Genomic DNA, 21,450 nt, shown 5'->3' with positions numbered 1-21,450 from the left:
TGGCAACAAAAATGAGTTGAAATTAAAGAAAGAAAGAAAGAACGAACGAAAGAAAGAAAGAAAGGGCTACAACAGATCGGCCTAAAAATAATGTAGTTCTGAGCAGCCCACCCCCACCCACCCAGCGTCACCTTGTCTACTCTCTTATTTTTTTCTTTTCCCTTTTGTCTGCCATGTACTGAAGAGAATGAGATGTTCAGATTTTTAAAATAAATAAATAAAAATGTCCCTCCTTAGCCTCTGCCTGCCTGCCTGCTTCCCCCTTTTGTTTATACTTGATTCTTCCTCTGCTCCTCTTTTACCACCACCACCATCATCGTCATTCCCCGCAACCTCCTCCAACTCTTCCTATTATTCCACAACCAAGCAAACTGTTGTTTGTAATATCAGTATAATGATGATGCTATATTGTCTATTTTGAGCATGAGTACTGTATTTCTTATTTAGCAAATTCATGATCAACCCATTAATTAGTTAACTTGAGTTAATTTGATAATTGCACGTGGGTCCGAGGAAAGCAAGTTGACAGAGGGGGTGGACAGACCCTTTTACTAAAACTACCCTTTCACGTGGAGGAGGAGGAGGAGGAGGAGGAGGAGGATCTGTTTTCTTTTTCTTTTTCTTTTCTTGTTAATAACGTTTGACCATTGACCAAAATCCGTGTTCTTCTGGACATCATGCAAAAGGCAAAACAATGGGCCAAGGACAGCAGCAGTAATTCTATTCATCTCCATCATCCCAACAAAACGCAATAACTCAACACAGAAATTGAAGAGAAAACGGACCTGGGTTGGGGCCAACGGATGCCGGTTTGGACATAATGGAAGTGGGTGGAACCGCCGCAAATGGCCCAGCCGCCGTCGGACTTGGCGGGAATATGTGTGCCGGCATCCCCATCGCCTGTGATTGATGGTAATGATACACCGGGTACATCGGCATCAAGGTGTTCGCCCCTACCATGGCCTGCCCCGGATATATCTGCGCGTAAGGCCCGCCGTTCATATACCCCACCTTCTGCTGTTCATCACCAAAAAATTAAAAAAAAAAAAAATCATTATTTAATGTCTAATAAATTTAAAAATATTTAAGAAATAATTGATTTATTAATTTAAATAAATAAATAACTGACATGGTTGTAACTGATATCGGTGGCGATGTAGGTGGTGGGGCTCGGGGAGTATCTGTAAGAAAACGAAATTTACGTTGATTTACAAGAAAATACCAAAAATAATACTAAAGAATCCCTGGGCAATGATAAAGTACGGAAGAGTGTATAGGATGTTGAGGTATACCCATAGAAAGGGACGGCCTGATGAGGCTGATGATGAAACGCCGTCGGATGAGTCCCCGCTGGGTAGTACCACTGCACGTGGTTTCCCGCAGCCGCTGACGTCGTCCTCGGCGCACCACCGTTCGATCCTTCAAGGAATCACAAACCATATTCAGATCCTCCTCAACATAATTACGAAAATGCCATACACAAATACTGAATTGACCAGTTTCTTCGAGAGAAGAGGAGAAGAGAGTGTTAACCTGGTTGAGGACCTTGCGGAGGAGTAGCCGAAGCCGACCTTGAGGATCTCCGAGCGCCAAGGGAAGCCAGATTACAGTTGGCTCGACGGCCATTGATGATCGGAGCCGAATCCTCACAAGCCTTCTTCGCCGATTCTGCGTCCTTGAACGTGACCTAAAATCGAAAACATCAAAAACATGAAAAACATCAAAAACAAACTCGAGAATCATCAATGAAGCCAAAAATCAATCCTTCAGACTTACGAATCCGTAGCCCTTGGATCTGCCGGTGAGTTTATCGGTGATGATAACCGCCTCGAGAATGTCACCGAACTTCTCGAAGTGATCTCTCATGGCTTCCTTGGGAGTCTCCCAAGCCAAGCCCCCAACGAACACCTTGGTCAAAGTGGTATCCCCAAACATGGCTGAAGAATGCGTGGTGATTAAGCGAAGGAGGGAGAAAATGGTGGTGGGGAAGAGAAGAAGAAGGTTATATAAGAAGGGAGAAGGGAGAAGGGAGAAGAACAGAGTGGTATGGAAATAAAGAAATGGAAGAAGACAGAGAGACAGAGAGGCTGACAGATAGGCAATTGCCCAACCCTGGCTATGCCCATCTATCTATCTCATCAACGTCAACCCACACAACCATTTCTTTTTTTTTCTTTTTTTTTTCTTTTTTTATCCAAAAGGAAAAAAACATATTGTGATGTCTGAGTAAAGTAGATGTCCAATCAGTACAGTATCTGAACGAGAGTGATCATGAATGTATGAGTCGAACCTTCATCTTTTGTGACATGATCATAAAAACTCTAAAATTAAGTATGTTTTAGTGTAAAGTAATATATATTAGGTAACCTCTTTGAAATTTTATTACCATACATACGAAGGAGCACAAAACATCTTAAAATGACATGCATTGGTTTGTGACAACAGTTTAAGTTAATTAGGTAATTTAATTATAGCTGAACGTTGAGTTATAATGGTTTGTAAATTAGACACCGAGCGGTGTGCTAGTGAACTGGTTGGTTTCAGAGGAGCGAAACATTTCTATAAGAGTGTGAAACCTAAACAAGGGGTCTAAATGTATTCATATATATATATATATATACATAAACAATTAATTAATCAAGGGTAACAAAGAATACAACGAGGAAGAAGTATATAATTTTGTTTAAAAAATAGTGTGTTATTATTTTAACGGTAAGATTTACATTATTTTATTAAAGAGATTAATACAAATTATTTAAGCTAAGTATACGGGTAACAATGTGCTAGCATGACCGTTTCTAATGGACGTTATGATATGTTGTAAAGGGAATCAATCCCACGCACTTAACCATTCAACTTTTCTCCACTCGCACTTGAATTGGCTGTCTTAGTCTTATAAAAGTTCAGCCTTTTAACAACTCGGTGCGTGTTTCATAACCACCATCTCCACCTCCACGAGTCTTTATCAACTCCTTCGATTGCTAATTCATTAAGCATTTCGGCAAAATTCTAAATTTTGCCTCATTTAAATTATTTAAATCTTGTTTTTTTCAATGATCGTTGTTTATTAATATTTAATATTAGTGATTAAATTGCTAATTTATTCTTAAATTTTTATTTATACTAGATCCTTAGTGTATATATATATATAATTATTTATTTTGTCTAGTGAAACTTAATCTTATAATTTTTATAATATAAATGTTTAAAAAGCTGTATTTATGTGTTTTTTTAATTATTATTTTTATGAATTATAGAATAAAAGCATATTATTAAATTGATAGGATTTTGGATAAAAACAATGACAGAGCTGTTTACATATATAAAAAACCAAAAATGGTTATATTATGGAAATTAATATTTGTTGGGCTTAAAATTAGGAAATTTTGATTTTACGATGAAAAAGGTTTGGTTTTTAACAACTTTGTTGAAAAAAGCCTATAAATTCCAACCTTTATTATTATTTCAAATTTTGATAAATATTTTAAATAATAAATTAATTTATAAAAAAGATGAAATTATAAACTAAAATACAGTCAAAATGACAACAATAAAGTTTTATAACCGCTCTTGAATTCCACCCTTTAAAAACATTCACTCGTAGCCTTAAATTTGAATAAAAACAAAATTAACGAGCTGGAGGCTAAACACATTTATTTTTTAATATATTTAGTTTAAATAGAATTAAAATTACATATTAAAATCAACATAATTCAACAATAATTACAAATATATATATACAAAATACAAAAACAAGTTATAATCTCTTAAAAATTTGGTGGAGCAAATGAAGGCACATTGGAAGGTGGACGACAGCCAATTTCTACGACTTTTTTTTTTTTTTTTTTTTTTCTGGTTAATTTTTGATAAATTTGACACAAAATAAAAAATTTATATATAATTTGGCGAATAGAATTTAACCAATAAACTTATAAAATGATAAAATAAATAAATAAGTAAATAAAAGGAAGAGAGAGTGAGAGAAGCAAAATGGGCACTCCCTACAAAGATACGGGCAGCCTCGCGTGGATGTCTTGTACTCATTCATTCGTTCCTTCAATTATAACAACGCACGTGACCAATGCCACGTGACATACACAGTCAGCTTTCTCTCTCTGTAGAACTAGGAGGGAGCATAGGACAACGTGGCCAGCTGTAAGAGAGCAGGACGGGTATTTTCGTAAATTCATCCTTCCTTTTCTTTTTCTTTTTCTTTTTCTTTTTATTTGTTTAAGGTACTTTTTGATTTTTGACCATTAAAAAAGAAAAAGAAAAAGAAAAAACGAGCCTACGCGATCCCATGCATCAGACCCCAGCCATTGCCAGTGCACTACACGTTCTCTATTTCTGTTATTTGTAGATTTTTAAATTATTATTTTCTTTATAAATTTAATTCTTTTTTCCAATTTTTCTATTTTATTTCGTGAGGGAATTAATGTCAAAATAATATCCATGGCTCAATAATTAGCTAATATATTTGAAAGTGTTTTGACAAAATAGACATTTTAAAAAACCGAGGAATTAAAATGGTCATAAGACTTCAAAAAACATTTGATGCATAATTTTATTTTTATTAATTTTATAATTTGAGATAACAGTTATAAAAGGGGCTTAAAATTTATTACATATTATTTTTTTATTAGAAAAAAAGCACAGAGTAATATTAAAAAATGTCTGGGCAGAGCCCTCAGCAAGGGGTGACGTTCCTCTCCGAGCTGGATCTTCAGTTTTATAACAATTCTCTCTCTCTCTCTCTCTCTCTCTCTCTCTCTCTCTCTCTCTCTCTCTCTCTCTCTCTCTCTCTCTCTCTCTCTCTCTCTCTCTCTCTCTCTCTCTCTCTCTCTCTCTCTCTCTCTCTCTCTCTCTCTCTCTCTCTCTCTCTCTCTCTCTCTCTCTCTCTCTCTCTCTCTCTCTCTCTCTCTCTCTCTCTCTCTCTCTCTCTCTCTCTCTCTCTCTCTCTCTCTCTCTCTCTCTCTCTCTCTCTCTCTCTCTCTCTCTCTCTCTCTCTCTCTCTCTCTCTCTCTCTCTCTCTCTCTCTCTCTCTCTCTCTCTCTCTCTCTCTCTCTCTCTCTCTCTCTCTCTCTCTCTCTCTCTCTCTCTCTCTCTCTCTCTCTCTCTCTCTCTCTCTCTCTCTCTCTCTCTCTCTCTCTCTCTCTCTCTCTCTCTCTCTCTCTCTCTCTCTCTCTCTCTCTCTCTCTCTCTCTCTCTCTCTCTCTCTCTCTCTCTCTCTCTCTCTCTCTCTCTCTCTCTCTCTCTCTCTCTCTCTCTCTCTCTCTCTCTCTCTCTCTCTCTCTCTCTCTCTCTCTCTCTCTCTCTCTCTCTCTCTCTCTCTCTCTCTCTCTCTCTCTCTCTCTCTCTCTCTCTCTCTCTCTCTCTCTCTCTCTCTCTCTCTCTCTCTCTCTCTCTCTCTCTCTCTCTCTCTCTCTCTCTCTCTCTCTCTCTCTCTCTCTCTCTCTCTCTCTCTCTCTCTCTCTCTCTCTCTCTCTCTCTCTCTCTCTCTCTCTCTCTCTCTCTCTCTCTCTCTCTCTCTCTCTGGTATTTGCTCACTACCAAACACCAACCCTTTCTACTTTAAATGCTTTATTTGAATGATTTTAAGATTGGTTGTCTTTGGCCAAGAATATCATAACAAAATACAACTTTAATTTTTTTTTCAATTTTTAATTATAAGAAAATAATAATTAATACTTTTTCTACCTAGTTTCTTTATTTTTTTTTTTAAAACATGTATACACATAAAAGTATTTGAAAAATATATTATACCTAGTGAGTCCTACATAAAAGATTAACAACTAAAAGTGAGAATGATAAAACCAAAACAGCGATAATCTCAAATGAGATACGAAAATAAATGCAACCAAATCTAAAACTTGAGGATAAAAAAAGTATAATTTATTTATTTATTTTCATTAATAAAAATATTAAAAACGACAAGTGTATGTCATAGATTAGAAATGTTAAGAAGCTTTAGGTACTTTGATTCATAAAGTTTGATGCTAAGTTTTATGAACAATATGATTTGTACATGCAAGTGAGGTTGTAGCTATGAGAAAATCGAGCCTACGCCTTAATCTTGCCATAGAATATATTTAAAACGATGAAATTTATCACATTACCAATAATGGAGTTGATGGCAGTATAGAGCTAGTAGAGCAAAGCTCACACACACCGACTAATAAAAGATGGGACAAAATTCACCTGATTTTCCGAGTTGATTCTATAAAAAATAAAATAAAAATAAAAATAAAAATAAAAAATCAAATATTTACCCAATAGCCTTTTCTCATTCAATCAAATCAACTACTTAAAACCTGGCTTGCCAAATTACCTTTAGGATATGAAAGGATAGATAAAATTTCTTTTATAATGAGGTTGAAACATAAAGAAAGTAAGTTGATACCTAGGAAAAAGAAATAAAATATTGTAAAGCTCGAATCAACTTTAAGACTATTCTAACTATTCTTAAAACTACAATAGCTTTCAACCTATGAAATCACCTTTTCAAAAGGAAAATTTTGGTAATTTAATGATTGGAACACGAGATGAAGGATCATTTTCTAAATTGACGAAGATGCAATTTTATCTAACCACCTATTAATGCGAATGCAATTTATGTTCTACTGATCCTATTTCATTAAAGAGGTGTTATATCACCATTACCATACTCTACTAAATACTTCAAAAAAAAAAAAAAAGTTGCCTATTAAGTTCTAAAAAGTACAACATAAATACAAAAAATCCTTAATTATTGGGTTAGTTGGGCATTGATGATAAACCATAGATGATAATAAAAAGAATAGGCAAGAAAAAAATACTTGTGAGAGAGAAGAAAAAAAAAAAGAAAAAAAAAAGAAAAAAGAAAGTTAGAAGAAATCAAATCAAAGAGGGATAAAGTGTTAATTTGGGGAGAGGAAGAAGAAAGGATTACTTGAAACACAGCTGTGGGATTCATGAGTCCGTACCAAACACCCAACCAAGTGGGGGGTCTGTGGAAAGCATTGCCCCAATTGGCTTGACCTAAGTGGACTGACAGATAGGAGATCTTCACTGGTTTTAATGGAATGGAAACACATTTAAAGAGAGAAAAAAAAGAGAGAAAGAGAGAAGGGTACCACTATAATGTTTCTCTGACTGTGATCTCAGATCACGTGCTAGTCATGTGACTTCTAGCCTGGTGATTTATGTCCACCACGTGCTCCTGCTTCTTCTTGCACAGTACTACAGATAATAATAACTAACCATGCTTCCACTTCCAGATAAGTTAAAACATCATGCACCTTCATTTATCAAATGCCTCAATTTTCTTAATGGTTCACTGACTGAAGTAAACCCTAATGGTAATGGTAACCTACATATACTATTTCAAATCCAATATATAAGCTACTATTTTATTTTGAATTGACAGTCTCTTCGGCCAAAATCTCTTATTCAGAACCTGAATAAAACATGCTAGTTCATATATATATTGATTGCCTTGAGAATCAAATCACAGATCTTTTAGTTAAGAGGAAGTGAAGCATGATATGATCTTACCAAAGTTGTTTTAAGGATGGAGAATCGCTGAGCTGCTTTGATTGGTTTGCTTTCCTTCCCTCAATATTTGTTGGGTTGGGATTGGGGGACCCGAGCAAGATGCTTGCTAAGAAGATTGCAGTGTCCACCAACAGCGCCCCATCTGTCCCTCCAAGTCAAAGAAACTTGCAGTTGACCTACAGTCAGATTCCAGTCAAGCATTCGGATGAAATATTAGCCAACAGAATATATATGCATTATGAAATATCAGCCAACAGATTTGTATGTAGAGAGAGAGAGAGAGAGAGAGAAGACAAATTCATGGTAAAAGGGAAGGAGAGGATACATGTAGCACTTTCTTAGTCATTCGAAACCAGTGTCATTAAAGCAAAAGCAACAGATGTTGGAAAGAGAATAAGATTTCCAGTTTTCAAATTACTGAAGCAACTATACTAAATTGAAGGTCCCTAATTTTACAACTTTAGCTGACGAGAGCATCAATAAAATCGAAGCCCACCTTAAAGCCCAAACCAAAATCAAATCAGAACCAACACAGAAACCACAAAAATATAGATTACAATATCATCTCATATCATAATAAATTAGCCAAATCGATTGTAAAGATGCTATATAGGCGTTGAACGCTTCTACCAGCCTCAGATTTCAGGCAATCCAAGTGGGATGCAGGTGACTCCTATTCATTATTCTGCATTGAAGGAATGATCAAATGCTGTCCCTGCAAAACATAGGGTGCCGGAAAATAATAATAGAGTCAGCCAAAACATTTATCAGACAACTAACCTCAATAAAACAATTTTTTTAGAGACATATATATAGATATAGGTAGATGGATATCAATGCTGTGCATTTGCAATAGAGGAAACAAACAACCATTTGCTCAACTATAATGTACCAATAAGCAAAAGAATCAAACAGCCAAATTAAAATTAACATTTGAGTTACCCTCACGTAGACACCTCAGACTGCATTAAGAATTCAAAACCAGCAAAACACATTTCGTAATCCAAAACTACCGGTGTAAAGGCAACTTTTTGATCCACAGTAGATAGTTGGGAAGGGCTTAAATCTCAATCAAATAAAAGAGAAAATTGACGATCAACTACTTGTTACTCAATTTAAAGATCTTGTCGAAAGTTTAAATGAGCATAAAATGCTAAAAATAAAAATCCCACTAAAATTTCATGTTTCAACACTTCTTTTCATTCTAACCCATTTCAATACTGACGATCTACAGATTTCCACCAATTTTAATAAGGGGTTACTGTGCAGACCGCACAATTTTTAGTATTAAAAAAAAAAACAAGGAGATCGTAAGACATTCGTTCATATATGCCGCCATGAAGATTTGTACTCAATAACCTTTAGGACACCTGGTTCTTCAAACAACCAAGCTCAAAGTTAGTAAAGGCAGATTATGTTATCATAATTAATAATCACTGCATCAATGAGACATCAAATCAAAAATTGATGTTCATGTGAGTAACAACCTCAGCGTGGTAGCTGCTCCTAATAATTTATTCTCCTTGTAGAGGTCCATATTTAAGTCTTGCAACATTCAACGATTTGTGATTACTAGTGGTTGGTGGAATTAGTTATAATTAGAGCTCTTTTGATAGTTCTATTAATATATTTGGAATGAATTTAGGGATTAAATCCTTCCAACTTTTGTAACCCATATATATATATATATATATATATATATATATATATATATATATATTTTTTCATTTTGCTAAATTGGAAGTCATATTGTATAGCAAAATATATATATTTTTTTTTTAAAAAAACATTAACGCCAATTTAACCAAAACTAAACATTTAACCACAATTATGAAAACAAAGTTACACAACCGCCCTAACTCAAAAATCTTCATGGCCTTATTAAAAGATTTAATATCCTTGCATAAAGAAGAAATTATGATATGACCAACTACAGGGAAGAACATCTTGCATAGATATTTCATTGCAACTAGAAATCTATGTGACAGGTAAACAGGCATATCTTCCTATACTAGGACAAATAGCGAAAATAGTACAATTCATACTACTTCCTGTTCTAAAGAGTGCAGTGAATCAACGTAAGAGGTAAACATGCTTCTCACACAAAAACCTATTATGACAAGTAGCAACAAAACTAATGCAATTCATTTTCTTTTCCTCCTAGAAAACTAAGAAAGCAGAACAATGAAAGGCCAATAAAAAGTAGTATTAGGCATTATTTCAAAAAATGACAAGCCAATAACTATCACATTCAAGAAATGTTAGATAGAATACTGTCCCATTCTTCAATTAAAACTTCCTCAATTGTGAAGCATTTAGATCAAGCAGGCAAGGAACAGCTATAGAAAATTCAAGGGAAAAAAGAAGTGTTATATAGATATTTACATCGTTATAAATAGTGGAATTTCAAGCTCAGCGTTCCCAAGATCTCAAATAATCTCAAACTAGATGTAGGACATTGTTCCAAATGAAAAGTATCTTCATACAGATTTCTTTCTTTCTTTTTTTTTTTCCTTTTTTGAGATCATGAAGTCTTCTTTTCTGAACAATGATACTGTAGGGAAAATTTAAATGTCTAAAAATTCCTCCAAGGAAAAAAATTGTGTATAATTTTTTTCTTGACTATGGGATGTTTGAAAGGTAGAATAATAAAGTTCTTTTCTTTAATAATATATCATCTACCAATGGTTGGCTTGGTGACATTGAGCATGTGGAAAAAACAAAATAGACTTTGGGGAATGGATTCAATCTCCATATGTTGGCCACCTACCACCTAGGATGAAATCCTACGAGACAAGCTAACTTCATATGACAAGCAAATGTTATAATAATTATAAAAATAAAAAAATAAAAAAATAAAAAAACAGGTAGGATATATATTTTTAAGGGAAAAAGAATAATGGGTCCATCTTCTAAGCAACATTCAACAATTAAAGACAATGCTGGTAATAACAAGTGTATAACAGCTACAAATTTCAACCCAATTATTAGCAATGAAAAAGAGGGCGTTCCTGAACAGCATGTTGACAAGTTGAGAGAAGAGAGATTATTACTTGGGTGTTAATGTAAGTCAACGCTCCCGACTGCATGTATTGCTGCACATATAGTTCAACCAAAATCAAGGTCTGATTACATATAAAGGGGGAAAAAAAAATCAATTCATGTGTCCATGATGATAAAAAGAATTTCTGTAAACAAAGATTCTACGAAAAGTAACTAAACCTGGGAATTTTGACCAGGCATGGCCCCAACTGCATCTCTTTTAGCAGATTCGTCACCGCCCCTAGAAGATCCTTTAGCATCACACTGGAAAAGTTTGCATTTAACCAGAAATGCTTAGCCATACTTTTCTCTCAAAGAAAGCTCAGATTAGGGGGATACAATAAACACTATAATACAAGGTTTAAGAGCAGGTTTCAATTACCTCCAACTGAAGCAACACCATTGCCCCCACCAAAAAAAGTGAAGGAAAAAAGAAAACAAATGTGAGCACATCATAGTGATGAGGTCAAACAAATTATATACCCGCACAAAGAACGTAACAGACCAAATTCATTCAAAACGTCAGGATACAAGCATTTACTGATCAACAGCGAAAAGTTTTAAGCACTCGTCCACCAGTTGAAGCACTCTCAAATCTCAATCACTAAAAGTAATCGAAAGTGCGAGAAGAGCTCTAATTGCTATAGTCATGAACGTCCACAATAATCCGCATAAGTGATGTCCGTGTACAATTAAGTCTAAATGAGAGGTGCAAGAAAACATAAAACAAAAAAAGAAGCTGAAAATTAGAAACAATTTTACCTCTCTGTACCTAGTAAGGTACGACTTAAGCGGATCAATATATTCCTCGAATCCCAACGTCGCCATTGCCCAAAGCAAATCATCGCCATTAATAGTCTTCCTCTTTTCCTTCTGGCACTTGTCACTCGCCCTACACAAAAAACAAAACAAAACAAAACAGTCCAGTCGACACTAAAACACCAGAAATCACGATCCGAAAACAGATTAAAAGAAAGAAAAAAAAAAAAAAAAAAAAAAACGCACTCGCTAGTGACGAAGCTAATGAACTCGGAGACGCATTCCTGGACAGTATCCTTAGCGTCTTTAGCGATCTTGCCATTAGCAGGCAAGGCCTTCTTCATGATCCGACTAATGTTAGCGATCGGAAGAAATCGGTCCTGTTCGCGAGCACCACCAGTGATGGGGCTCTGCTCGCCGCCGCTCTCGTGACTGCCACCGGGCGGACTGGTGGGAGGCTCCGCCATATCAGCAAGATTCTGAATCAATGAAGAGCAAAACAGCAAGAGCGAAAGAAAACAAGTGTGAAAAGGGAAGATGTGAAGAAGAAGAAGAAGAAGAAGAAGAAGAAGAAGAGAAGAAGAAGCATACGTGTAACCCTAAGTCTGGCATGGAAGAGAATTGAGAGAGAATGGTACCTGACAGAGATGAGTGAAAGAGGACAATTTTGTATTTGGCGCGCTGCACTCAGAGGAAGGAGACTTTGTTCGAGGATTTCCTCGTTTTTTTTTTTTTTTTGATCAGAAAAAACGAAGATCGGACGCTGGAGAGAGGAGACGCACAGAAAAGACGGCAAAGGAGCTTTCTTTTTTTATGGACACCCGTTGCTTTCCTTTTTTAACTAATTTTGGAAATTCTTTATTTTACTTTTTCTTTTCTTTTCCTAATTATTATTTTCATTTTAGTTCGTAAACATTGTATGATCAGTTTATTCGGTCTCTTGCCTATTTACTTAATTCATAAATATTCATACAAAATCACAAATTTGGATTTTTGCATGTTTTTTAAAATATGAATTAAATGATTTTGAGTAGAAAGTAGACACTTTTATTAAAATGGAAAATTTTAAATTTTAAATAATAAATGTTAAGGGCTTTGCTAAACCATAACTTTTATAAACTAAACTATGATGCTTTGCTAAACTGGGTATTAAAATGGGTTTAGAAACAAACATGCATACAAGTAAATTTGGGTCTCTATGAATGGATGTAGTAGTTTATGCATTGCATATGCCTCTTAATTTGCTGCTAATTATATTTACAATTTACAACCATATGACTAAACTCATAGCATTTCATACATTTAAACTAAAATGCATACAATTCATCATATTTTGATCTAAAAAGAGTTGTTGTTTATAGCACCTTTTATACGTAGTAGTAACCAATCGGGAATGCTTCCTCAACAACTTTCTTCATTATCTCTTTCTGCTCCAAATACAATCACAAAAATTGTTTGGGTTAGTTCACCAAAGTTCTACAGACAGTGTTTGACTCACAAATTAGTGTAATGTTGATTTTGTTATGTTGGAAATCACTTCAAACCATGTTTTCAATATTTAAAATCGGTTTAATCCTTGCTTACGATCGAACTCGATAATGTATGCTTCACAGTAATCTTGAAAAAAATGATTTTAACTATTTTAAAATCACTACTGAATAGCGGGATTAGAAGCCAAACATCCCAAATAGGCAACTGCCAATTGTTTTACCTGGATTGTGCTTGTGATCATTCCAGGAGCATCCTGTATTAATCAGATTCACAGAAGAATTCAGACAAGAATCGCAGAAGCAATAATACATAAAGCCATAGAAAAGGGAAGTTTGTTTTGTTCTTAAAGCATTGAAACTTTTATGAACCTTAAACGACTTTTTGTTCCATGATATCTCACGCCATGTTTTCGACTCGAGTAAGTCCCATATGTTAGGCATGCAAATAGTATTCACGTGCTCCATGACTCTCAAGCTATCTGCCAAACATGTAGAAGACTTCAAACTCCCAAAAGTATACGAAGTAAAACTTCTCAAACTTTACGAAGATATCGATGCTTCTACAGTTCAAAGGAAACGTGAAATGGTGATGATGAATTGCAAGAGAAATAATGGATGCACTTTCTTGTAAAAATGTACCTCCAGAACAGTAACAAGAAGAAAAAAACAGTTATGAATATCTGAATGAAGATGTGAATAAACTTTATAACGAAACAAGAGGCAGCTAATGATAATCAATCAAGTTAATGAGCCTCCTCGTTACTCTTCGGCATGTCGCTAAGAGGGAAAAAAACACTATTTAAAGAGCCAAAAGCGCAAAAGCAAGTAAACCATGAGAGAAGGAAAACTAGCAAGCTTACTTGTAACAAATGCTTCTTCCCACATTTCATTACTTGACCAAGTAGGTGCAACTTCTCGAAATGGAATGCCGATGCTTAAACAAGCTCTACAAAACATGTTCACTTCAGATCTGGAAAACAACTAAACAAGAAGTTCCTGCAGTGCTAATGTTTTGTATGATTGTAACCCCTTGTTTTACTTTTACACGAATTTTTGTTTCTGAAAATTCATCTCCAATGTCTTGGTTTGTCTATATCATACTAAATTCATCTCCAAATTGAATTAACTAAGAGAATCCTGGAAGTACAGCTTGTCCACTGATTTAAAAGGCATGCCTAGGTGATTTTCACCTAAGGTGTAGGGCAAGGCCAACCTTTGTAAAGAGCACCTACTTGGTGCTTGACACATACAAGTGCACAAGTTTCTTGTTCTTTTTCAAGAAAACGTTGGATGCCTATTCATACAAAACGATCTCTTGAATAAAACAATCCTTGTCAAGCTCTTTATAGCCAAAATGATGGTTAAATATATTGAAACTGCGAATTGGTGGACAACCGAACCCATTCGACTAATGTACACGTACTAAAACTGAAAAGTCTGAGTTAAACTATAATTTCATGTTTATAACATCAACAAGATCGAAACCGACTTCATATCTCACACTTTCAGGAAAAAAAGACTACATCCTATAATCTGAGAGTGAATAAAAAATAAAGAAGAAACAATAATATGATGATTCGAAACGGGTAGGAACATACTCAACAACTAATTGACGAATAACTCCAGTCAGAACACCGTCGCTAATGGGAGCTGTCTGCAGTTCAAAGGAATGTGTACTTGCAGAATCGTGGACGCTTGCTTCTTTAGCTTCACTATTAGCCTGTAAAAAACTTCCACAGAACACTTTATGCTCATAAAATTTCAGGGGACAAGAAAATACTGTCAATATTTACAAACAAAAGTAACTTATTCAAAGACTGGCTTAAAGAAATTGATGCATCACCTTCCGGCAAACAACAAAAAAGTTAGTCAGGCAGCCTTCAAGTATCTGATCACCATCGTTTGACAACAAAAGCTCAGTCACAGAAGGAGGCCTCAATTTTTCCAGAGACTTCCTACACCTGATATAGTTCACAAAGAACAAAACAACAACAAAGATAGAATTGAATAACCCAAAAAGTTCTTAAACAAAAAGCCAAAATCATAGTTTAAACTGTTCATAATTCATGTTCCGGTGAGAAACTAATTACTCTTCATTCCAACCACTCGTTTTGATCCTCCTAACTGTTCAAATCAAAATATGAACTGTTTCTTGCTCTTTCATTATTCCTAATGTAAGAGTGAACTATGTCCAATCCAAACAATCAAAGTTGTGCACTCTCACCTAACCCAATCCGAGTACTTTGCCGCAGCAGCATCCCTTCCTCGACCCACGACGGCCAGATTTGCACCATTTTCCGGGACACCAAATTCACGAGGAACATAATTACCAACATGCGTGTGCACACCAACAGCCTCTTTAACTCTTTCTACATCCACAACACCGTCACTTTCACCCAAATTTTCCAAATTCACGCTTACAAGCACTGTAACTGCCAATTCTTCTTCCCCATTTCTCTCATTTAGTGCAATCGGTAACACTTTTCTCATTGAATCATCGACAAGCGTTCGAATAGCTGGTTCCCAAGGAATAGAATCAATCGGAGACGGTATTACCAGTTTATTGATTGTTCTGTTCGATTCAGACAAGAGTTGTGGAGTCGAATTTGATAGAATTTTTACCGATTGAGTCAGCCTTTTCATGTGCCTATCCCAAAACAGAATGCTCGACGCATTGTTATGGGTCCGAGTAGTGGTATAAGCGCCTGGAATAATTGAAATTAACAAGTCAACAACAGCGAAAAACTATCCCTAACACAGGACTCTCCCTCGGTTTTTCAAATAATCAAATCGCTCAGCCAAGTAACTTCGCTCCAAAACAAAGAGTCAAAAATCATTACGTTAGATATCATACGGTTATCCGATGATTCCCTAGACTCCATAGCTCTCCTTATTACAGACAACAAACACAATGGATTGGGGAAACGCAAAATTTCCTCAGAATCCAAACACTAATTTCGACTTTCACCTAACAGATACAGCCGACCATTTCTCACAAATCAAAAGGCAGCAAAATATGAGTTACCAGGATGAGTTTCAAGGAAGGTGGCGACAGGAGGAGCTTCGGAGCCTTGCAAAAGGACGCCATTGCTGAACAAGAATCGGAAGCTTGTCATTTCTTCGATCGATGTGATCACTAGGAACCGAGGGAAACTAAATAACGCAAATCGTCGACCTTTTCTTTTTTTCCTTTTTTCTTTTTTTTTTTTTTTTTTTTGGCGCCCCGCCAATCGCCCATTTGTCTCTCTTCAAAAAAAAAAAAAAAAGTTAATTTAAATATGAAAATGAGTCTTTTTTTTAAAATAAAATAAATTGGGCAACTTATTTTCTTTTTCTTTTTTTTTTTTTTTTTTGGCGCCCCGCCAATCGCCCATTTGTCTCTCTTCAAAAAAAAAAAAAAAAGTTAATTTAAATATGAAAATGAGTCTTTTTTTTAAAATAAAATAAATTGGGCAACTTATTTTCTTTTTCTTTTTTTTTTTTTTTTTTGGCGCCCCGCCAATCGCCCATTTGTCTCTCTTCAAAAAAAAAAAAAAAAGTTAATTTAAATATGAAAATGAGTCTTTTTTTTAAAATAAAATAAATTGGGCAACTTATTTTCTTTTTCTTTTTTTTTTTTTGGAAAAATTCTCATTTTGACGTTCTTTTATACTAGTTTTCATTTTTCAATTTAATTCTTAAATTTTCAAATGTTTAGTTTTTATTTGACCTTAGATTTCAATATTTTATAATATTCATCTTCTATCTTCCATTAATTTAAAACAATTAGGATGTAAAATTTCAAATTAATTTTAATAGTGATAGAAAATAGTAAAAACTAATTTAATTTTGACAATTAATTAATAGGAATTAAAAACAAAATCAAAAGTAAGTAGTTAATAAAAAATCTAAGAGTAAAAAGTGTAAATCTAATTATTCAAATTAATCAATCGTAAACCTTCCTAACCAGTTTGAGACATTTTGAACTCAAGCTAATCATTCAATCGTAAACCTTTTCAATTCAAGCAAGTATTATTAAATAGGGCCGACATGAGTTGAGTTGGTTTGGAACACTCTGACCAATCTAATCTAAAACTTTGGATTGGTTAAGTCGGTGAACCAGGTTAAGTTGGTGAACCAAGTTCATCTTGCTAACACTGTTAAAGGAAAAAACAAGCACTCTAAGCTTTTGTTACAAGTCAAATGAATGTTGAACAGTAGGAGGAAACTAAACAGAAAAAACTGAGATCCATTTCTTCAAAGAATGGTAGAACTCTTAACTATAAGCACTCTGCACCCTAAGAGTGCAATCCGATAACAAAAATTCGTTAAAATTATCGGAGTCGTATAGCAGAATGATCCAAATATACATACCTATGCACATTGTACAAATCGCAGTCGCGATATAAGTACGAACCCCGTTCCAACTCCAACGATCAGGAAGCAAACAGTGCTAAAGATTAGCTGCTGATCTATGAATAATGTCATAAAGTGAGAGTAAAATTTCTGCACCTATCAGTGCAATGATCAGCCATTCCAAAAAATCTGATTTCCTGTTTTGCAGAATCTCCTGTAGGAAGCGAATATTATGCTGACAAAAACAAAAACAAAAAAAGTGGAGTTCAAGATGGATGAATTATATCCTTATCAAAGAATACATAAACAAGATGAACGTATATTTTCATCTCAAGTAGATGGTACTACCTCCACAAACTTCAATTTGAAATCCAGACTAGCAAACCTCTGTGTTAACTCAAACTCATCTCTAAGATATTCCCATATTTGAGCATATTTTGCATCCTTCCACGCAATGTCTGATCTGAAAAACGCAAAAACGAATAGATGTCTTTAGATTCTATGCAGGAATCAGGATAAGCGAAAGGGGAAACAGTATGCTCACTGAAAAATGCGCAGATAATACAATAGCATCAGTTTTTCAAGATTTAACAGTGTAATATCCGCAAGAAATAACCCAAGGAATAAGTATTAGCAAAGTATGTCAGAAACCTCTTCTTTTGAGATGGTGGAAAGTAGAAAAGAACAACAGTTGTATAAAATGACAAGTCCAAGATAACAAGCCAAGAGGGGCACTAAAACGAGCCAAACTAAGCAAACAAACAACACAAAATTTGTAACAGTCCAAGCCTATTGCAAGCAGATATTGTCCTTTCTAGGCTTTCCCTTTCGGGCTTCCTATCAAGGTTTTTAAAACGCGTCTGCTAGGGAGAAATTTCCACGCCCTTATAAAGAATATTTCGTTCTTCTCCCCAACCAATGTGAGATCTCACAAAATTACCACTTGAACAGCTATTTTTCGTCTTGCTCCATCATTTAAAAGTACATCGTCTCTTGTGCAGATTTCATAATATAATTCTATACATACAACAAACTAACTATTAAACATCAGGAAATAACTAACTTACCTCTCAAAAAGCCCAAGCTTGAGAATGACATCAGCAAGATTTGAATTTGCCTTCCCCACCAACTGGAAAAGTTTCTTCCTCTTCATTTTGAACTTCCCAGTTGCTTCCATTTCACGGTTGATGTCAGTGAATTCAGCAACCATCCCATCAACCTTTGAAGAAAATGTTAAGAGCATGGTGGGATCATGTCAAATATCATCAACATTAATTGGTATTAAAATGTCTGGTCAGATATGGTAACTACCTGTCGTCCATAGTAATCAAGAGCAATGCTCTGACCAAGAACACTACCTATGGTACGTATGCCATCAATATTCAAGTACTGCAGCATTATGTAGTCCAGTCCCCCTTCCATCCATGTATTTAAGGCAGCCTTCTCTCTCACCTCATACTCTACAAACTCAAACAGCTTCAAATTCAGGACACTAGACTTCCACACAAAAGTATTTTTAAGTAACAAACACTATCAAAATAGCACGGGACATACTTAAAGGAACCTGAGAGCAGTAAAGCAGGACTACTTTTGGTCGATGCGGACATAAATCAACGTGTTACTTTTCAAGATATATATAATTCTTTTGACAAACTTTTAAATTGTGTATAGCATATTACATCAAGTCAAAGTGCCTCTCATTGATATTTTTATGAAACTACCCTACAATTCTAATCAACTTAGACAGGCTGTTCCTTATAAATGGTTCGATGAAGGAAAGATAAATGAATCCTTAGCGTTTTATATCACTACAGCCGTCACCAATAAGAACAATGATAATAACTCCAGTAGAAACAAATTTGTATAAAAATACATTTGAATTTCTTACCGTCCTTTCTCATTTCAGGCAGCAATCCGGATGCATGTTTCTCTACAATTTTCAAATACCCATCAACCTCATCTTCACGAATGTTAAACAGCACAATGGAGCCATACTGAAAAACTACCATGTAAGAGAAGTCACTTCCGCTTACGCTGGCGCCAAGAGTCTGAAACAAAAAAAGAACGGTCTTCAAAGTGTACTCATTCAACTAATCATGAACGATGATCCACTAGATAGCAAGCTTACGTTCACATTACAAAGATCCCCGAACTTAAGGACTACATAATTCGTCATACGTGATGATGGCGGGATAAAGTTACGTTTATTTTGATCCACCAAGCTTCTCAAATCCACACTGAATCAAAGAAAATATGTGGAATGGAGAATAAATCAGAAACACACAAGTTTGTAACCCACATTGTGAGGACTTAAACTTCATGCAAATCCTTAGTTTACCTTTTAAAGTTTTTTGAAGCTACACGCTAGACAAACTCCAGAACCATTGAAAAATAATGAAAAATGAGTATAGTCATATAGAACTGCAAGAGGTGAAGGGAAAGAAGAAGAACAAAACGACACCACCTTGCGATTGAATTACAGAATTCTCGGAACAAAATTCACAAACACTTTCCGGAATGCAACACAGTAAAGATAAATTTCAATTACTTTTCTTTGTATGAAAAAACAAACACAATTGATCATCTCGAGCACCAAAATAACAAAAGAGTGAAAGAAATTGCAACCTAGTGGAAATAAAATAAGCTCTGACAGGAATAGACGGTCTAGAATCCTCCTCGACTTCATCTGCTTCACCCTCGCCAATTCCCTCTCCAACCTCCGAACACGAAACTGGTACATTCCACTCCAACGTGTGCACCGAAGAGGTAATGCACCTTGCCAACACCACCACACCGCAACTCGACGCACCGAAGCGTCGAATTCCAATGCCAGAACAAGAAACACTCGATAAACAGTTAATGGTAGTACAAAACACTAGGGTTTTGGAGAGGGTAATCGAGTGAGGCTTCGGTACAGGCGAGAGAAAGGTCGAACTCGATCGAGCTAAAAACGAACTGCGTGAGGAAAACAGAGGCGAGGACGAAGAATAAGCAAAGAGATTCGGAAGGAGGCGTACGGACCTCAGATGGGCGTCAATGGCGCGCCACATCTCTTCGTTCGATGTTTCCGTGACGACGACAGGGAAAGTTCTAACATTTGTTTAAGAAACCCCACCCTTCAAAGCTTTGTTCTCTCAATCCCGGGCTGGGCCGTTTGGTAAAAGTTTCTGAGCTTCGCGGCCCATTTCATCTCTGGATTTTCTTTTTCAATAAAATATAAAATATAATATAATACTAAACCGTTTAAAATATATCCACATTGTACACCAATGACATGACTAAGTTTAAGGTATGACTCTGATATCATGTTAGTTGTACATAACTCTTTATAATGGTATGATATTGTTCACTTTGAGCATAAGCTATCGTGACTATGTTTTAGGCTTCCTCGAAAGACTTCAATAAAGATAGTATTCCTCATTTAAAAACTTATAATCTTTCACTAAATAAACCAACATTAATAAAAGCACAAAAACATTAAAAATAAAAAATTAATATATAGTGGACATTATATTATATATATTATATATATATATATATATTATTGTGTCGGCAGCTACCAAAGCAAGTTGCGTACAAGAAAACAAGTAATATAAAATTCTTTTTCTTTTAAACCATATTTTAAACGTTAAACCAATTTTAGGAATTGAATTACTATTTTTTTTAATTCCTTTTGTAGCCGATTTATTGTCAACTCAATTGAAAATAATTTTTTTTAAAAACATCCCTTTTTAGATTTTTCTTTAGTATGATCTTAATTTTAAAATATTAAAAAATATATTAAAATTTTATTTCTAGCCAATCGTAATTTATTTATAATAGATTTACCATTAATATATAACCTTCACATTTTTCTAAATTTATAATATAGGATTCCAATCTAGTCAATGCCAAACAATCATTAGAACTTTTTTTATTATTATTATTTATGATATGATTTTGTCTTTATAAATTATTATTTAATGCTCCATGAATCTATATAAATTTTTAAATAATGTTTTCCACTAACAAACAATAAATAAAAAAATCGAAACATCCAAATTCGTTAAAAAGAAAATAATAAAATTTAAGTATCATAATCTAAAGTCTGTACATATACTATCACGAACTTATAATAACTCAATACATAACTAACGAAAAACATAAAACATTATCTCTTTCTTGTTGAGGATTATTGGGAGTAAGTCCCACATTGGTTAATTTAGTGGAAGATTATGGATTTATAAGTGAAGAATACTATTCACCTTAGCATAATAATAATAATAATAAAAAAAAAAAAAAAAAAAAAAAA

At 34.8% G+C, this 21,450-nt stretch overlaps 4 protein-coding genes across 12 annotated transcripts; all 4 read right to left on the bottom strand.

The window, feature by feature from the left end:
* LOC111493786 (probable RNA-binding protein ARP1) lies at positions 1 to 2,055 on the bottom strand. Of its 6 annotated transcripts, none has more exons than XM_023143662.1 (6): positions 1,777 to 2,046; positions 1,534 to 1,687; positions 1,293 to 1,419; positions 1,130 to 1,181; positions 786 to 1,017; positions 1 to 371 (listed from the first exon to the last, which is right to left on the bottom strand). In XM_023143662.1, the coding sequence occupies exons 1-6, from the start codon at positions 1,933 to 1,935 to the stop codon at positions 352 to 354; spliced, it is 744 nt and encodes a 247-aa protein (XP_022999430.1). In that variant the 5' UTR covers positions 1,936 to 2,046; the 3' UTR covers positions 1 to 351. The 6 variants fall into 6 exon arrangements, with proteins under 6 accessions (XP_022999430.1, XP_022999423.1, XP_022999439.1 ...); XM_023143655.1 differs by having other exon boundaries at positions 1 to 348; XM_023143671.1 differs by having other exon boundaries at positions 786 to 1,014.
* Positions 2,056 to 7,881: 5,826 nt separating this feature from the next.
* LOC111493865 (nuclear transcription factor Y subunit B-1-like) lies at positions 7,882 to 12,125 on the bottom strand. Of its 3 annotated transcripts, none has more exons than XM_023143785.1 (7): positions 11,973 to 12,125; positions 11,581 to 11,813; positions 11,338 to 11,467; positions 10,958 to 10,963; positions 10,756 to 10,839; positions 10,587 to 10,628; positions 7,882 to 8,248 (listed from the first exon to the last, which is right to left on the bottom strand). In XM_023143785.1, the coding sequence occupies exons 2-7, from the start codon at positions 11,799 to 11,801 to the stop codon at positions 8,207 to 8,209; spliced, it is 525 nt and encodes a 174-aa protein (XP_022999553.1). In that variant the 5' UTR covers positions 11,802 to 11,813; positions 11,973 to 12,125; the 3' UTR covers positions 7,882 to 8,206. The 3 variants fall into 3 exon arrangements, with proteins under 3 accessions (XP_022999553.1, XP_022999536.1, XP_022999544.1); XM_023143768.1 differs by having other exon boundaries at positions 11,926 to 12,097; XM_023143776.1 differs by lacking the exon at positions 10,958 to 10,963 and having other exon boundaries at positions 11,926 to 12,107.
* Positions 12,089 to 16,026, bottom strand: LOC111493655. 2 transcript variants are annotated; one of them, XM_023143439.1, is made up of 8 exons: positions 15,850 to 16,026; positions 15,049 to 15,529; positions 14,668 to 14,785; positions 14,423 to 14,544; positions 13,685 to 13,770; positions 13,194 to 13,303; positions 13,046 to 13,078; positions 12,089 to 12,761 (listed from the first exon to the last, which is right to left on the bottom strand). In XM_023143439.1, the coding sequence occupies exons 1-8, from the start codon at positions 15,938 to 15,940 to the stop codon at positions 12,702 to 12,704; spliced, it is 1,101 nt and encodes a 366-aa protein (XP_022999207.1). In that variant the 5' UTR covers positions 15,941 to 16,026; the 3' UTR covers positions 12,089 to 12,701. The 2 variants fall into 2 exon arrangements, with proteins under 2 accessions (XP_022999207.1, XP_022999215.1); XM_023143447.1 differs by lacking the exons at positions 12,089 to 12,761; positions 13,046 to 13,078 and having other exon boundaries at positions 13,209 to 13,299.
* A 944-nt stretch (positions 16,027 to 16,970) lies between these two features.
* On the bottom strand, positions 16,971 to 20,244 carry LOC111493641. Its single transcript, XM_023143415.1, has 7 exons — positions 19,785 to 20,244; positions 19,288 to 19,396; positions 19,048 to 19,207; positions 18,471 to 18,619; positions 18,227 to 18,378; positions 17,508 to 17,622; positions 16,971 to 17,394 (listed from the first exon to the last, which is right to left on the bottom strand). Exons 1-7 carry the CDS (start codon positions 20,207 to 20,209, stop codon positions 17,257 to 17,259), a joined length of 1,248 nt encoding a protein of 415 aa, XP_022999183.1. The 5' UTR covers positions 20,210 to 20,244; the 3' UTR covers positions 16,971 to 17,256.
* Positions 20,245 to 21,450: the final 1,206 nt, after the last annotated feature.

Source organism: Cucurbita maxima, unplaced genomic scaffold (assembly GCF_002738345.1).
Source record: "Cucurbita maxima cultivar Rimu unplaced genomic scaffold, Cmax_1.0 Cma_Scf00001, whole genome shotgun sequence".
Classification (NCBI taxonomy): Eukaryota; Viridiplantae; Streptophyta; class Magnoliopsida; order Cucurbitales; family Cucurbitaceae; genus Cucurbita; species Cucurbita maxima.
The sequence above is the reverse complement of the archived record's forward strand: the minus strand, read 5'-3'. Positions and strand labels throughout refer to the sequence as shown.

What these genes read in the sequence shown, in the direction of transcription:
- LOC111493641 (XM_023143415.1), bottom strand. Translation starts at nt 20,209, where the DNA reads ATGTGGCGCGCCATTGACGCCCATCTGAGGTCCGTACGCCTCCTTCCG. An exon ending in GCCTGAAATGAGAAAGGACG is followed by an intron (nt 18,620 to 19,047) that starts GTAAGAAATTCA and finishes TTGAGTTTGTAG; the next exon opens with AGTATGAGGTGAGAGAGAAG. An exon ending in TCAAATTGAAGTTTGTGGAG is followed by an intron (nt 17,395 to 17,507) that starts GTAGTACCATCT and finishes TGTTTTTGTCAG; the next exon opens with CATAATATTCGCTTCCTACA.
- LOC111493865 (XM_023143768.1), bottom strand. Translation starts at nt 11,946, where the DNA reads ATGCCAGACTTAGGGTTACAC. An exon ending in TGCCAGACTTAGGGTTACAC is followed by an intron (nt 11,814 to 11,925) that starts GTATGCTTCTTC and finishes TCATTGATTCAG; the next exon opens with AATCTTGCTGATATGGCGGA. An exon ending in TGCCTGGTCAAAATTCCCAG is followed by an intron (nt 10,629 to 10,755) that starts GTTTAGTTACTT and finishes CTATATGTGCAG; the next exon opens with CAATACATGCAGTCGGGAGC.
- LOC111493786 (XM_023143682.1), bottom strand. Translation starts at nt 1,935, where the DNA reads ATGTTTGGGGATACCACTTTGACCAAGGTGTTCGTTGGGGGCTTGGCT. An exon ending in TCCGCAAGGTCCTCAACCAG is followed by an intron (nt 1,420 to 1,533) that starts GTTAACACTCTC and finishes GATTCCTTGAAG; the next exon opens with GATCGAACGGTGGTGCGCCG. An exon ending in CAGGCCGTCCCTTTCTATGG is followed by an intron (nt 1,182 to 1,292) that starts GTATACCTCAAC and finishes GTTTTCTTACAG; the next exon opens with ATACTCCCCGAGCCCCACCA.
- LOC111493655 (XM_023143439.1), bottom strand. Translation starts at nt 15,940, where the DNA reads ATGACAAGCTTCCGATTCTTGTTCAGCAATGGCGTCCTTTTGCAAGGC. An exon ending in GGAAGAAGCATTTGTTACAA is followed by an intron (nt 13,304 to 13,684) that starts GTAAGCTTGCTA and finishes CATGTTTGGCAG; the next exon opens with ATAGCTTGAGAGTCATGGAG. An exon ending in TGATCACAAGCACAATCCAG is followed by an intron (nt 12,762 to 13,045) that starts GTAAAACAATTG and finishes TATTTGGAGCAG; the next exon opens with AAAGAGATAATGAAGAAAGT.